Source organism: Papio anubis, chromosome 8 (genome assembly GCF_008728515.1).
Source record: "Papio anubis isolate 15944 chromosome 8, Panubis1.0, whole genome shotgun sequence".
Taxonomy (NCBI): domain Eukaryota; kingdom Metazoa; phylum Chordata; class Mammalia; order Primates; family Cercopithecidae; genus Papio; species Papio anubis.
In genome coordinates this window covers 67009698-67023064 of record NC_044983.1, presented here as the reverse complement: position 1 = coordinate 67023064, position 13367 = coordinate 67009698, and the positions used below count along the sequence as shown (strand labels likewise).

The window sequence follows — 13367 nt, the reverse complement described above, 5'->3', positions numbered from 1 at the left end:
CCTTCAAATTATGAGAGATTAGGATCATTAAGAGAGAATTACAAATTAATTGTTAACAATTACTTTTGTTATGCTCTAGATAAATAAATATAATGCAGGACCATATTCTTGTAGGGAGATGACTTCATATCTCTTTTCTGAATTGCTGCACAAATCTCAAATATATTTGTGTGATATTGAATAAAGCGGTACATACATGTTCATTGCAATACATAAATAACTTTTCTTACACACTTTAATTTGATATGAAAAAATGAAGCATTTAACATTTGAAAGGACAACAGATAACGTTAAATTGATAGCACTTTTTAAGGAAGAAAATCTTTTTGCTTCAATAAATGAATTAAACGTTATATTAAACTTCAAAAGGTGATATAACAAATATTTACCCAATTAATATATTTTTCTCTTATTGACACTTTGTAAGGCTTGACTGGACCTTGAAGTTAAAAACAAGATCTGTAAACTTTTGAATTATCATTTAAAATATTTGCCATTCAAAATCAGTATATGAATTGTTAATGACTCATGGGTTTATATTTCTTGGGAGGAGTTTTTGAACACATTTAAGCATAGCATTTGCAAGAATTCAATAAATTCAGAGCTGTCATTGAATTTAGACAAACGTTTTTGTTTTATTTCTTAAAATGGCAAGGGGTACAAAAAGTTGATAGTAAGCACATAGTGTAGTTTTATAGGTTTGAGATTGTTTTTATAATGTGTCTTTCAAAGTAGGTTTTATTTTATGCTTGCGTGAGTCTTCCCCGCCCCCGCCAAGTCTGGGGTCTAAGGACATGCACACATGTATAGTCATGCTTTTGCATTATCAAATATTTGATATTTGACTTTCTCCATGCTTGAGTTCTCCCAAGGCCCAGAGTGTTCAGTAAGTGAGCAAGCAGTCATGGATTTTCAATCTTTGAACATTCTTTGCGGTGACAGACATAGAAGCTTAATTGAGCCACTGTTCAGTTTTAGAGGGCCAAATGGAAGTCCACTGCTGTGTGAGTTTCATAGACATGATAAATGATTTTCTCAGAAGAAAATTTCCATTTGTGAAAATCGAATAAGAATACATTGTAAAGAAGAAAAAGACTTGCAGCTAGAATAAAACCACTTGTTTAATCAAATATCAAAAGTATTTCATTCAACATTTTAAATAAATTGATATTGAAAACAATCCTTTAAAGCTATAGGTAGCATCCATGTGGTTTAAATACTTATTTGTTTTTTCATGCGGACTCTATTTTGTCATTTTCTTTAAACGACGCATTGCAAAAAGTAATGTAGTATACTACATTGAAATAATCAGCAGTAGTATTAAAGCATTTATTTTATGGAGTCTTTGATAAAGAAGGAAATACAGTGTTAACATTTAAAAAACATCTACATCTCCCTAGAACTTCATTTCAATTTTAGGTTTAGGGTTTTATTTTTAAAATTTAAGTTTTCATTACAACACTGATGCCATAGTTGGAGATATCGATTGAGGAGAAATTTTAGCAAGAATATACCCTGCTTAAAACACAGATTTATGGCTAAGGAAATTTTTTTATATATATAAAATACATTCTGATGAGAAAATTGCCATTGTCTTTCAAATTTGGAGTACTCAGGTTGATCTGTGGTTGGACAAAACTAGCTTGCCTGCCAACTCTATTTATTTAGATAAGCTCAGTACTTTCACTTTGAAAATTTCTTTTCAGTTTGAAAAAAAAGTTTTAAATTATAGTCATTTTATAAAAATTGCTTCTAGCAAGCAAAAAAAGCCTATGGAAAACCCATAATTTAGACAAGTACCTACATTTTATTTGCTCTGTGCTGCTGAGATTTAGAATCCCTTTCCATTTACAGTTTACTTTTCACAGAACATTATTAACTTTTTGGCTTCACGCATGATCTTCTGTCAGATGCTTTTGATTTGTAATTTAGCAAAGTATAATAAACAGTGCAAAAGTCATGAATTTTGCTCTGCATCCTGAGCTCTGTGGTAGGGAAAATGTGATAAAATGTGTACCTTAAGTCTTGTTTGATGATCTCTCAAAGCAAGTTTGCCTTCTGGAAATAATTTCTGGGGTTGAAGAGCATGGTATTAACAGATTTAATGTGGCTATTCAATGGATTGGCGAAGTACTATGTGAGGTTTAACAAAATGAGAGAGACAAATTGAACATCAACAAAAGTTACATCTGTGAAGAATTATAAATTTAATTAGAAAAAAGGCAAACTTAAAAGACCTCATTAACTAATCAGAAGTCAAAGTTACTAGTTTAGGATTCTTGAATTTGAATTCTAAGAAGTTCTGCTTGTTGCTATTTGTATTTTCACAACTCTGTCAATATGTGACTATGAGTATCCTATACAATGAGTTTTAAAAAGCATTAAAGTGAAATGACTTGATTGTAATATAAGATAACCATTTGTTATGTTACGGGAAATATTTTTGCACTCATAGAAGTATTTGAATTAAAAATACCAGATTAGGGGAAGACAAGAAACATACTAAGTTTATGGGTGTAAAGCAGAAAATGTGAACTTACTGAATGCCTCACATCACTTTTCTACAAACAATAAAACAATATTTTTCTCTTTTGAATGGAAATATCCCTAATTATTTTCAAAACACATTGTGGTTTTAGACCTTTGCAACACAGAAACTTCCAGAGATATTATCAAACATGAGAGGAAATCAACAGCAATCAGAAATAGGTGTTCTTTTTAGATAAGTCATTATAAGACTATGTTTCCTTCTGCACTGTAATCTTGTACTACACATAAAAAACTAAAAGCATGTGAAGTGTAGCATTTTGTAAACTGTAACTAATTTTGCTCACATCTGTGTCTAATTGTTGTCTGCATTCGCATTCTTGAGAGTAGATTTATTTTTCCTGGACCACGATGTGGATTCAGCTGACCAGCCTAAGTGAGGATTAGTTGTTTTAAAGTTATTTTGATTAAAGAGTCATTTTTAAATACAGTAACACACAACACATGGTTTAAATAATCCTTGAGACACAAAAGAATATATCTGAAGTATACTTAATGAAATGTAGATCATGCGTATGGACTTTCAAAAGTTGTAGAGTATGAAAATACAGTAGAGTCTAGTTGAACCAGCGTAAAAGAAATGAGTTGTAGTGAAAATGCATTTTTTCAGTGAAATGTGGTAGAATAATTCTTGTTTTGAAGTTCATTTTTTCTTTATTAACAGCAGTTTGACTTTGAAATTTAAATATGATTGGTTAAAGCACAAATATAAATCTAACCAAACTTTCAAAGTATATACTGAAACTAGAATTATATTTCCAACATTGTACTTTCCAGCTAATGTTAAAATGGAAATGCACTTTAACATTTAACAGAAAGAATGCTTTAAATACTCTTTCACATAATTAAGCCAGGAGAGTTCTTAAAACTAAGTTAGTTCTCACCTATAATTTATTCCAGGTGCATAAAAGTGGAGGGGAAAAAAAAAGAAAGAAAAAGGAAATTTATCCTTGAGGTATATTGCTGGAGTTTCTAAAGGAAACCACTTAAACTTGTGTGAGAACATTAATTTTAACAAAAATTGCAGAAGGCTGTTATCATGGAATGACACATCTGTAGGCATTGAAATTTAATTTGTATCTTATACTCAAGCATCCTTTAAAAATTGTTTTTCATCCTGCATGTATTGTAGAAACATATACCTAGAAATTTTACGTAACATTATACCAAGACAGTTAGACTTTAAAGATGCTTTATTCTTGCTGGAAAGGTAGTATTTCTTATTTCATAAATCATAATTAAAAAATAACAGGACTTAACAGAAGACATTTGGTTGGATAACTGTAATGCCATTTGAGATGCTTCAGTTCTCATCTTTGTTCTGTAACGCTAATTGATGTCAGTTCAGGTTGAATGAAAATGCACATCAAAGATTTGGAATTCTGAGCCATTTTTAAACGTTTTGCAGAATGCTCTCCTACTGAGGCGTTAGCCTGAGCCTAACAAGCCAGCAGTCTGGCCTTACCTGAGCTTTATCACCTGCTGGCAGTTTGAGCTGCTTCTGGAAGACAGGCAGTGACTGTCAAAGCCTTCACATTAGTTAAGTTGTTCAGTGAAGTCCTGAAGTACAGATTCGTCTAGAAAAAAGAGAGACTAAAATGTAAGCTGACTAAGATGGTGAACTGATTATTAAACTTTCCATTTTCTTTCTCGGTTTAAAAGATGGAAAATCCACCAAAAATGCTAACTACATTTTCTAGTTTACTGGGCAGAACTGAATAAGAACTCATTGAATTTTAAATTGGCGAGGGTAAATGAGTACATTGTTCAGTGGAGTGACTTTGGGTATGAAAACTTGCCTTTGCCATCTATAGTTAGTCCAGCATTGTCTGAAAGTTGCCCAGAAGCTGTTTTAGTGAATGTTAAATGACAAATAGTAAATGTAGGAGCAAACCATTATGATAAGGATAAGAAACTGTCAGGAGTCAAAGGGGTGGGCGGGAGCTCTATTTCAGCTGGTGATAACAGAAGATGAAAGATCTTCTGAGCATGCTGGAGGATTACTACTTGAACTATTGCTGTTAAACATGCTCATTTTGTCAATCGCTATTTTTTTTCCAAGCACCTTTTCCAAGCTGCCTGGGCAAGGCTGCTTTGCATGTTGATTGGGGGAGGGGTAATCCCGTTTGCAGCTGTCATAGGCCAGTGATGAATCACTATCACGTCATTTGGCTGCCTTCCCCCCCTGACAAGGGGAGGAGGAGGATAGACCTGCAGGAGGAAACAACAGTTGAGACCTCAACTTAAAGACAATATGCCTTTCACTGCTGCAGTATCCTCCTTTTTCTCTTTTGGTTAAAAGAGAGCATTGTCGTTCTCAACCATGTGCTCTGTATAATTAAGAGCTGACACTGAAGCAGAGTAACAACAGCTTCTAATTTTTTTACCCCTGATCACAGGTGCAAACATCTCAAGCCAGTTCAGATGTTGCTGTTTCCTCAAGTTGCAGGTAAGGATATTGTTGATATTTGACATTTTTGGAGATTACCTTTCTGTGACCCGTATCTATTTTTGTCTAGTGTTTCTTAATTATTTCTATTAATAGCAACAGCCTCTGTTGGAAATTACTTAACAGTTTGTGTGTATGCGCTTGTAAAACATTTTAAGTATGTAGAAAGGGAATAGGAACCTCGGTTTGAAAATAATTATGGGCTATAGTTTCTAGTGTTAGGAAAACTGTGAATGTGTAATGAGAATCAGGAGAGAAAAATTGGATTTTAGACCATTTCTAGTTTGAATTCAGAATATTTGTGGAAGTCAAAGCTCACTTTAGAAGTAAAATGGTTCATGTTAAACTGTTTTAAAAACTGATACCCATAGTCAATGTAAGTGCAACCTCTAAATTAAAATGACTGTAGCTTTTATTGACCTGATAGGGTGAGGAGCAAATAGTATTAACTTTATATATGTAAACATTAAACTTCCATCTTTTTTCTTAGAAAAACATGCAAAGTATAAAATAAAGTAAATGGGCCCTAAACTTTTAAGAAATTGGCTGTAAGAAAATAATGGTATCTAAGTGTGTTTTTAGTGACTTTAAATAAATTCTCTCTGCACTAATAGGGTATTCAATATAAATGTATAGTTCTGAAATTGTGAATATGAGTAGTGGCTTTTGTACCCATTATAGAATAAGTAACTGCAGAGTCTAAGAACTTTCAGGGGGCATTTAACTGGTTTTATATGGTAAAATTGCAAAATTATAGCACTGAAGTAGAATTGTTGTTATTTCCCAGAGTAAGTGACAGCTGAGGTATTCCGAGTGCTAATGCTTGCAGGGACCCACTATATGTTGGCCTTATCCCTTTTCAATTGGACACGCTGTATGTAATCCACAAAGCAAACAAGTGAGCCGACATCATAATGTTTTAATGCTGCATTTGTTTCAAGGGAAACAGAGGAACAATTAAGTAGTTTGCCAGAGTAAACACATGCATCAGGACTATCTCATTCCCTGTCACTAGACTATAGGTTTCAAGTGTTTTATTTGGTTTGGAGACCCATTAAATTACAATTGGGTGGTAAATTATAAGGGAGTACCTGGTGCTAATTCATTAGATGAAACAGATTCCCCAGAAAAGTGATCTATTTCTATTTTACTTCTTTACATAGTTGCCTTTTCTTTTAGAAAAGTAATGCCTTTGGTCCTTTTTAATATAAAAAGAAAAAGATGACTGTATTTTTTCTTTGAAAAGTATAATAGGTGTCATTGTCTCACATTAGACCTTGTGACTTGATGAACTGTGTAAGAGAAAAAATGAAATTTTAAAAACTTCGTGTGACTGGCTGGATAGGTAAAGCAAGTGTCATCTTTTGATAGTATATATGATGAAGGGATGCCTGAAGTCAAAATGTGAGATGAATTATTTTGAGTCTAAGAAATAGATACAATGGGACTTTTGTGTGAGTGTGTTTCAAAGCAGGTGTCAAGTCATTAGCGCATTAAATAGTGGTGTTATGAATTTGATACATCTGTCAAACGGAAGACTTCTTGTCTTTAGGTCTATGGAAATGCAGGATCTAACCAGCCCGCATAGCCGTCTGAGTGGTAGTAGTGAATCCCCCAGTGGCCCCAAACTCGATAACTCTCATATAAATAGTAATTCCATGACTCCTAATGGCACCGAAGGTGAGTGTCTGCCTTCTCACTGTTTACTTTGCACCTTGTTTCTTCATCAGTATATGCTTTGTTATTAGTTGGTTTGTTATTAATTGAAATCATTAATATGATTTCAGTTGTCAAATTCGTAAAACTACTGTTATATTTCCTCTTTAGGTGATAATGTGACTTACTAATCCGTATTCATTGTTGGGAGATTCATGTTTCCAGGTTATTGTAACATTGCATAGATTGGTTTTGTTTCGCCAAATGCATATACATATATACACATGTATATTATACGTATTTGTGTGCATGACATTTTTAACCTTTGAGTGTGTTTTATCTTCTTATTGATCATGTCCACACTGCAATATCAATTTGTGTTGTTTTGTTGTATGATCAATTAAAACTTGGTATTATTTCCTTTATTTTATTTTCCCTTTTGTTGTTAAATATAGCCGAATTTGTTTAAATGTAAACATTGGACTGGATTGTTTCTAAATATCAATGAAATAATTTGTGTGCCTAGTGTTCTTATGGCTTCGGCTATGAAAATATAAATAAGTAAAAAAAGTATTGTTTATGGCGTATACAACATCATTTAGGTGATATACACACAATTTATTTACTTAAAGATTAAATAGCATACTTTAAATGTAGAACAATTACAATTATTTCTGTGTAATTAATACATATGAATATTTATATAAATTTTATATAAGTAGAAATACCTACTTTGATCCATGTATACTTAAGATTAAACATATAAGGTTATATGTATTGTTGCTACATGTTATGCAGTCATTTAGGTACTATGCATATTTTTACAACTTCAACATATGGAAAGATACATTACATATTGCATTATATTTATTTCTACTATAGTCTATTGAAAAATTATTTCTTCATAGATAATATTTTGCTTATTTATTCATTACTAAGCCTCAGGACCTTGATGACTCAGAGCATACCTTTCACTAGAAGTTCGATAAATTATCTATGTTAGAATATTCCAGAATTCCATCCATATGCAAAACTCTTAACCATCATTTCCCAGTCACCATGGTGATCTTTCATTACACAATTTTTTTTAAAAAAAAGCTAACTGCTGTAAAATTATTGTCTTTTTTGATGTGATATTCCAGTATGTGTTAGTGAAGGCTTTTAAAACTTATAATGTTATGTAATTTTTAGTAATAGGAAAAATATAAAATCAGTTGTTTCTGATATGAGATGCTTTGATTTTTATTCCAGCAGTGATTCTTTGAATGTGTAAATATTCTGCATTTTTCTTTTAGCATAAATACATTCATTTCAAGTGTTTATGAAAAATGGGTACTATCAAAAATTGAAACTTTGCTGATGTAGCAGAAAATTAATCTCTGCATGAGGTGCCTTTTCATCTGAAACTTTTTTCTTCCCATTTTGATAGGCAATCAGAGAGAAATTTAAATTATTTATAGGAAAGTAGTTCTAGTGTGTAAGTGGATTTTATAGAGCAAATAAAATAAAAGCAAGCAGTCCTGTTTCCTCTCCTTTTGGGCTTTGGCTTCAGGTAAAGCGTGCCTACTGTGGAGTGCAGACTGGGTGTGGATGTAGTCACCCAGACTGCGGCAGGTCCCTGCGCCGGCAGGCCTCATGCGAGAATCAGCGTGAGGGCGGCCACTGACAGGAGCTGCAGAAGGCCCATAGGTGACCTTTAACAGGCATTTCCATCATTGTGAAGTCCAGATAAGACAGTCATTCAAATTAACTTAAAAATAAGGAAGACTAAGTATGTTAAAATATTTTGCTCAATAGAATATACCGGTACATATATGGAAGAGCAATTATGAAATACTGGTAGTTAATTTTTTTGTATATGAAGAAATGAATAGGACTAATACGTTTTCATTTTCTCCACATTTTATTGGCAAGTTCTCTCCTACAAAATAAGAACTACACAGTACTGAAACAGAGTGTGTGTTTAGGGTTCCCCTTAGATAGCTTTATGTGAGTGATGTGTGGTTTGTTTTCTAAGCACATGTGAAGAAATAACGTATTTCTGAATATTTACTTTTTATAGCTTGATGTCACATTCATATTTAGGAATATCGCATTTTATTAGATTTTTGCATAACTAAAATAAGTTCAAACTATTAAAACATGTTAGGTAATTATGGGATCTCCTCAACCAAACTGGAAAATACATAGAATTTATTCTTTATCTTAAACTTAATTGTTTTATGTCTTGGAAATGAATTTTTTTAGACTTGACTTCAGACAAAAACACAATTACTCATCTCACCCTGTTTCAGGTAATCTTCATTAATGTACTTTACAAGCGTTGTGGTGGTTAGAAAGTGAAGTTAGAAGGTATCGATATAAATGAGAATAAATGAAGTTTCTCAATCTCCTGACATACTGTTTTATTTTAGTAGTCAGTTTGAAAATATGGACCCAAAGTTCCCTCATGATTGATGTTACATGTCTGTTTAGATACAAACAATATTGGAAAGTTCTAGGTTTTTAATTAAGTGTGTGAATCAGTTTATCATGCTACTTATATGTCTCATAGTGTATCTATTTCATTCCTCTCTGTCACCACTAGAGGAGTTAAGCTTAAAATTAGCGAATTCATTAATGTCTGGCAAACTTCTCTGGCATATAGTCTTTATAGATTTTCCTATTTCTTCTTTGAAATCTTATTTAGTTTGAAAACAGCAGTGTTTACTGATGAATTAAAGGAATGAAATCAAGAAATTCATTACAATTTAAGAGTCTTTAAAATGTCAATCACCTCCCCTAACTCTACAATGAACATTTTCAGCTACATATGCCATGATTTATATTTAAGTGACTTCTCTGCAGCCCGACTGAAAATCATCTCAGCCCTATAGAAATTAATTAGGTCAATGGAACTTCCATTTAGTTTACACAGTTGCTGGCTTTGCCTGCATTTATATAGGTTGTCTTTTTTCACTCAGAGATATTTTTTATTTCCTGCCACCACTTGTTCCTATAATGAGGCTAAGAAAACAAGAAAATCTCCTGTATCAAAAACCATAACTTCATCTGAAGAACAAACAAGAAGGGAATGGAATGGAAAGGCAGAGAATATTAAGTTTCTTCTTAAGTCTGCTGCCAAATTATCCTAAGACTCAATGTTTGTAGGTTCTGTACTCATAGGCTAGTGCCTATTTTCATGGTTCATCTAAGGGATAAAGACAGAAAGACACTGAGCTACAGCCTCAAGTACTGTGCTTTTTTATTTCCTACATGAAATGTTCTTCAGTTATAATAGTTGTTTGTTTCATATTTCAAAACTTTCAACTATTCACATTTTTATACATCCTTCCAACCCCTCTGTGAATTGTTCCTGTTGAAGTTAACCATTGGTTGGTTTCACCCAGTTTATACATCTTTGCAATATAAAAATATAAACAGGTAAAAATAGAAAATAGTAGCATAAATGAACGCTCGACTTGCAATGAGGAAAGCACTGTAAGAAGTGATATGTTTCCAAATGAATTAATGCATATTTTTGTTACTATTAACTCAAGCTTGACCTAGCAGACACTAATGGATGGTTGTGAAAACACCAACCATGGCCTGTCTTTCAACTGTTTTCCCTCTTCCTTTGGACAGTTAGTCTGAAAAACTTGTCTTGAAACAGATAGATTTGTCTTTAGGTGACGTAAAACCAAATGCAATTGGAGGCCAAGATGGAACAAAAATTCTGTTCCATGTATTATATTGTTAAAGTATAGCTTTTAAGAAATAGGCTTCTTGGTGATACTTCTATTAGATGATCATCAAATCTGAGAGGATTTGTAATGTTTGGGAATCTGTGCAAGCCTTTACATGGTAAAGGCTTTGTGTTGATATTTGTGTTAAGCATGAGAAGTAGTTGGGAAAGGTTCCTTCGAAGGACTCAGGGCTGTGGCCCTAAAAGGATTTTTATTTACGTACGTAATTAAGGCCTTGTTTGCAAAGCAGTGATTCTTTCCATCTTTTTTTTCCATGGGAGCTTAAGATTGGTCAGTTCATATATTGCTGGTTTGAGTGTTTATTTTTGGTTGTCTTGGAGTAAGGAGTGAGGAAGGCCAAAAAAAAGTGTGAGCAAGCAAAAATCTGAGCTCTAATTCTGAGTTTTCTCTATTGTAAACTTAGACTCAAACTCAAGAAGAAGCTTAAACTTGTCTTGAAAGGGATAGATTTGTCTTTAGATGACGTAAAACCAGATGCAATTGGAATCTTCACTGCACATAGGGTTTCAGGAATTCTGATGGTAATTCAAATAGTAATTTTGAATTGGTATATCAGATTTCCTAGGTGATAACAGATACAATCTCGAATTAGGTAGCTAAATTTTCTCCGTTTAAAATTTACTGTGTATTACATATTTTAGGCTGATAGGTTCAGTTTTATACATTATCAGAATCATTTTAAGCTGTTTTTATCATTTTTACAAAACTTAGAACACTAGTAAATTATCTGGATTTGTTTTTCTCGCTGTAATTTTAATTTAGTAAAATATAGTGCTATCCAACTAGATTATTTTTAAGAAATCTGATTTACAAGAAATGTCTAAACTGGGGCAGATGTGTATAAAATTATGGTTTGAGGCTGTATTTTATAGTCTATGTTTATATATTTGTGGTTAAATATTCTGTTGTCAATAGAAACATGGTAATATAACTTTATTATTGTTTACATTCTGCACAGGATTTAGTTTCTGGAAGATTAAGGGACATTGTGAATAAAAGAGTTTCTAAATGACATTTTTAGTTTGTCTGTAACCACAGAATTGGCCTCTTATAAATTGTTCTTAAATAAAAGCCATGAAAGAATGAACAAATAATTTGTTAGGATTTAACATTTTCCTATGTTGTATATATAGGAATAATTTTCACATGTCTGTTGCTAATTAATTATAATAATGCTGGCTAATATTTATGAATAACCTATTAGTCACTGTGATGACTATTTTCTATATTTTGCTTTATTAATCTTTAGAAAACAAATTTAAAAACATTGTCAGCAAAATAGCTAAGAGTCTGGGCTTGAATTCCAGCTTCACTATTTGCTGGCTGTGTGAACTCAGACAAGTCAGCCTCTGGGTGGCTATTTTCTCATCTGTAAAATGGAGATAATAACAGAACTTACATCAGGCTTTCTGTGAGGATGTAACATAAAATTTGCAGCATAATTGGAACTTATAAGTGCTCAGTATTTATTAACTGCTATGCCATATATAATTAAGTCACTTCTACAGTGTGATTCCCATTTTATGAACCAAAAAAATCCAAGACTTAAACACCAAGTTTAAAGGCACATGGCTTGTAATTGGTACCACTGGCATGTGAGCGGGTACTTGAATTAAGTTCTGAGTCCAGAGCCTGGGTTTTTAATCATCATATTATTCTCTGGAGAGAATATGTGATTTGCATCATCTACAAATGCCTTTTCTAATACGTTTTACTAAACATTGGTGCTTTCATTGCCACACTGGTGCCTTCATGGCTGGATGATGCCATTCCCTAGCAAACAGCAGCGCTGTGCAAGAACCAGTGGCAGAGGCTTTGATGACAAGGACTTCGTTATAAGGATGACTCTTCAGGGTGGTTACAGTCCGGTCTTGAAGTTCTGATGTGCATGAGTGTGTGAGATTCCTTCTTGTGGTCCACGTGCACATTGTATTGCATCATTAGGTTAACTTTGGGGGATTGTTTCTTGTTTTCAAAGCTTTAGACTTGATTATAATATCATCAACTGTCTGCCTGTTAAGCCTCTCTGAGATCAAATGGAGATGGGAAATCATCTCTGCTTTTCATTATAATGGTCATTATCATATGCACATTTGGTTTGGGGCAGTGTTACTGTGAAATTTAAAAACTGGTTGCAGTTTTGCTACTGCTCAGAGTAAATGTTTTCTACCTCAGAAAATATTTCTAAGTAGGTGGTAAATTTGGTCACACTTTTCTTGACTTTGAGAACCAAATTATACCAGCCAAACAACACTGTTGGCATTTGTTGGGGCTCCATTGGAGTAGTAATGACCAAATCTGAGAGTTGAGAACATGCTTGGGATGTTCTAGGATCAGCAAGGAGCCCAGTGTGGCTGGAGGAGAGAGAATGGCTGGGAGTAAAAGAGGTAAAATCAGAGGAATAGAGGGGTGGCACATGTGAGCCTTGTAGGGTGGCAGATAGACTCTAGCCTCTCACCTGCAGCTAACTGTATCTTTCATAATAAGAATAGGAACTCCGCTGCTGATTGCCTGCAACTAGGCTCAGGGTTTCTAGAGTGAGGCTTCCTGATAACTAAGGTCTGGATGTAGACAACTTTTCCCTACTTCCAGTTGCTAATAGTATAGAGAATCACAGTTCTGTGGCATCTCTGTGCTGCCTGGGCCAGAATTTTGGTATGAGCAGAAATATATCTCCCTGAGAACATCCAATATTCTGGGAGAAACCTCTGGTTCCCTCCCGGGAGATATGTGAACATTTTGTGAATGGTAGTATTTGGGCAAATTCATATGCCTTTGGTGACAGATTCCCTGCTTTTAAGTAAGTCCTGATTTCTTATGATATCCAAGGATGCCTTGGTGTGAGCAGTATATAAATAAAGTGGGGTCTGTTACATTTCTTCTCACCTTGCTAACTTGGAGTAAGGGTCAAGAGTAATTCATTCTCCTCTCTTTCACTCTAAGCATACAATACAGTAGAAAAAAATACA

General features: G+C 33.6%; 1 protein-coding gene across 15 annotated transcripts in view; it reads left to right on the top strand.

Moving 5' to 3' along the window:
* EYA1 (EYA transcriptional coactivator and phosphatase 1) overlaps positions 1–13367 on the top strand; it is a 335785-nt gene that overhangs the window by 170473 nt on the left and 151945 nt on the right. For 14 of the 15 annotated variants that reach the window (XM_017962096.3, XM_017962101.3, XM_031669626.1 and 11 more), the window contains 2 exons: positions 4947–4996; positions 6549–6676. In XM_017962096.3, the coding sequence (XP_017817585.1) occupies positions 4947–4996; positions 6549–6676 (178 nt within the window). Of the gene's footprint in view, positions 1–396; positions 4997–6548; positions 6677–13367 lie in introns of those variants that run through there. The other variant, XM_021942419.2, reaches the window with a different exon arrangement.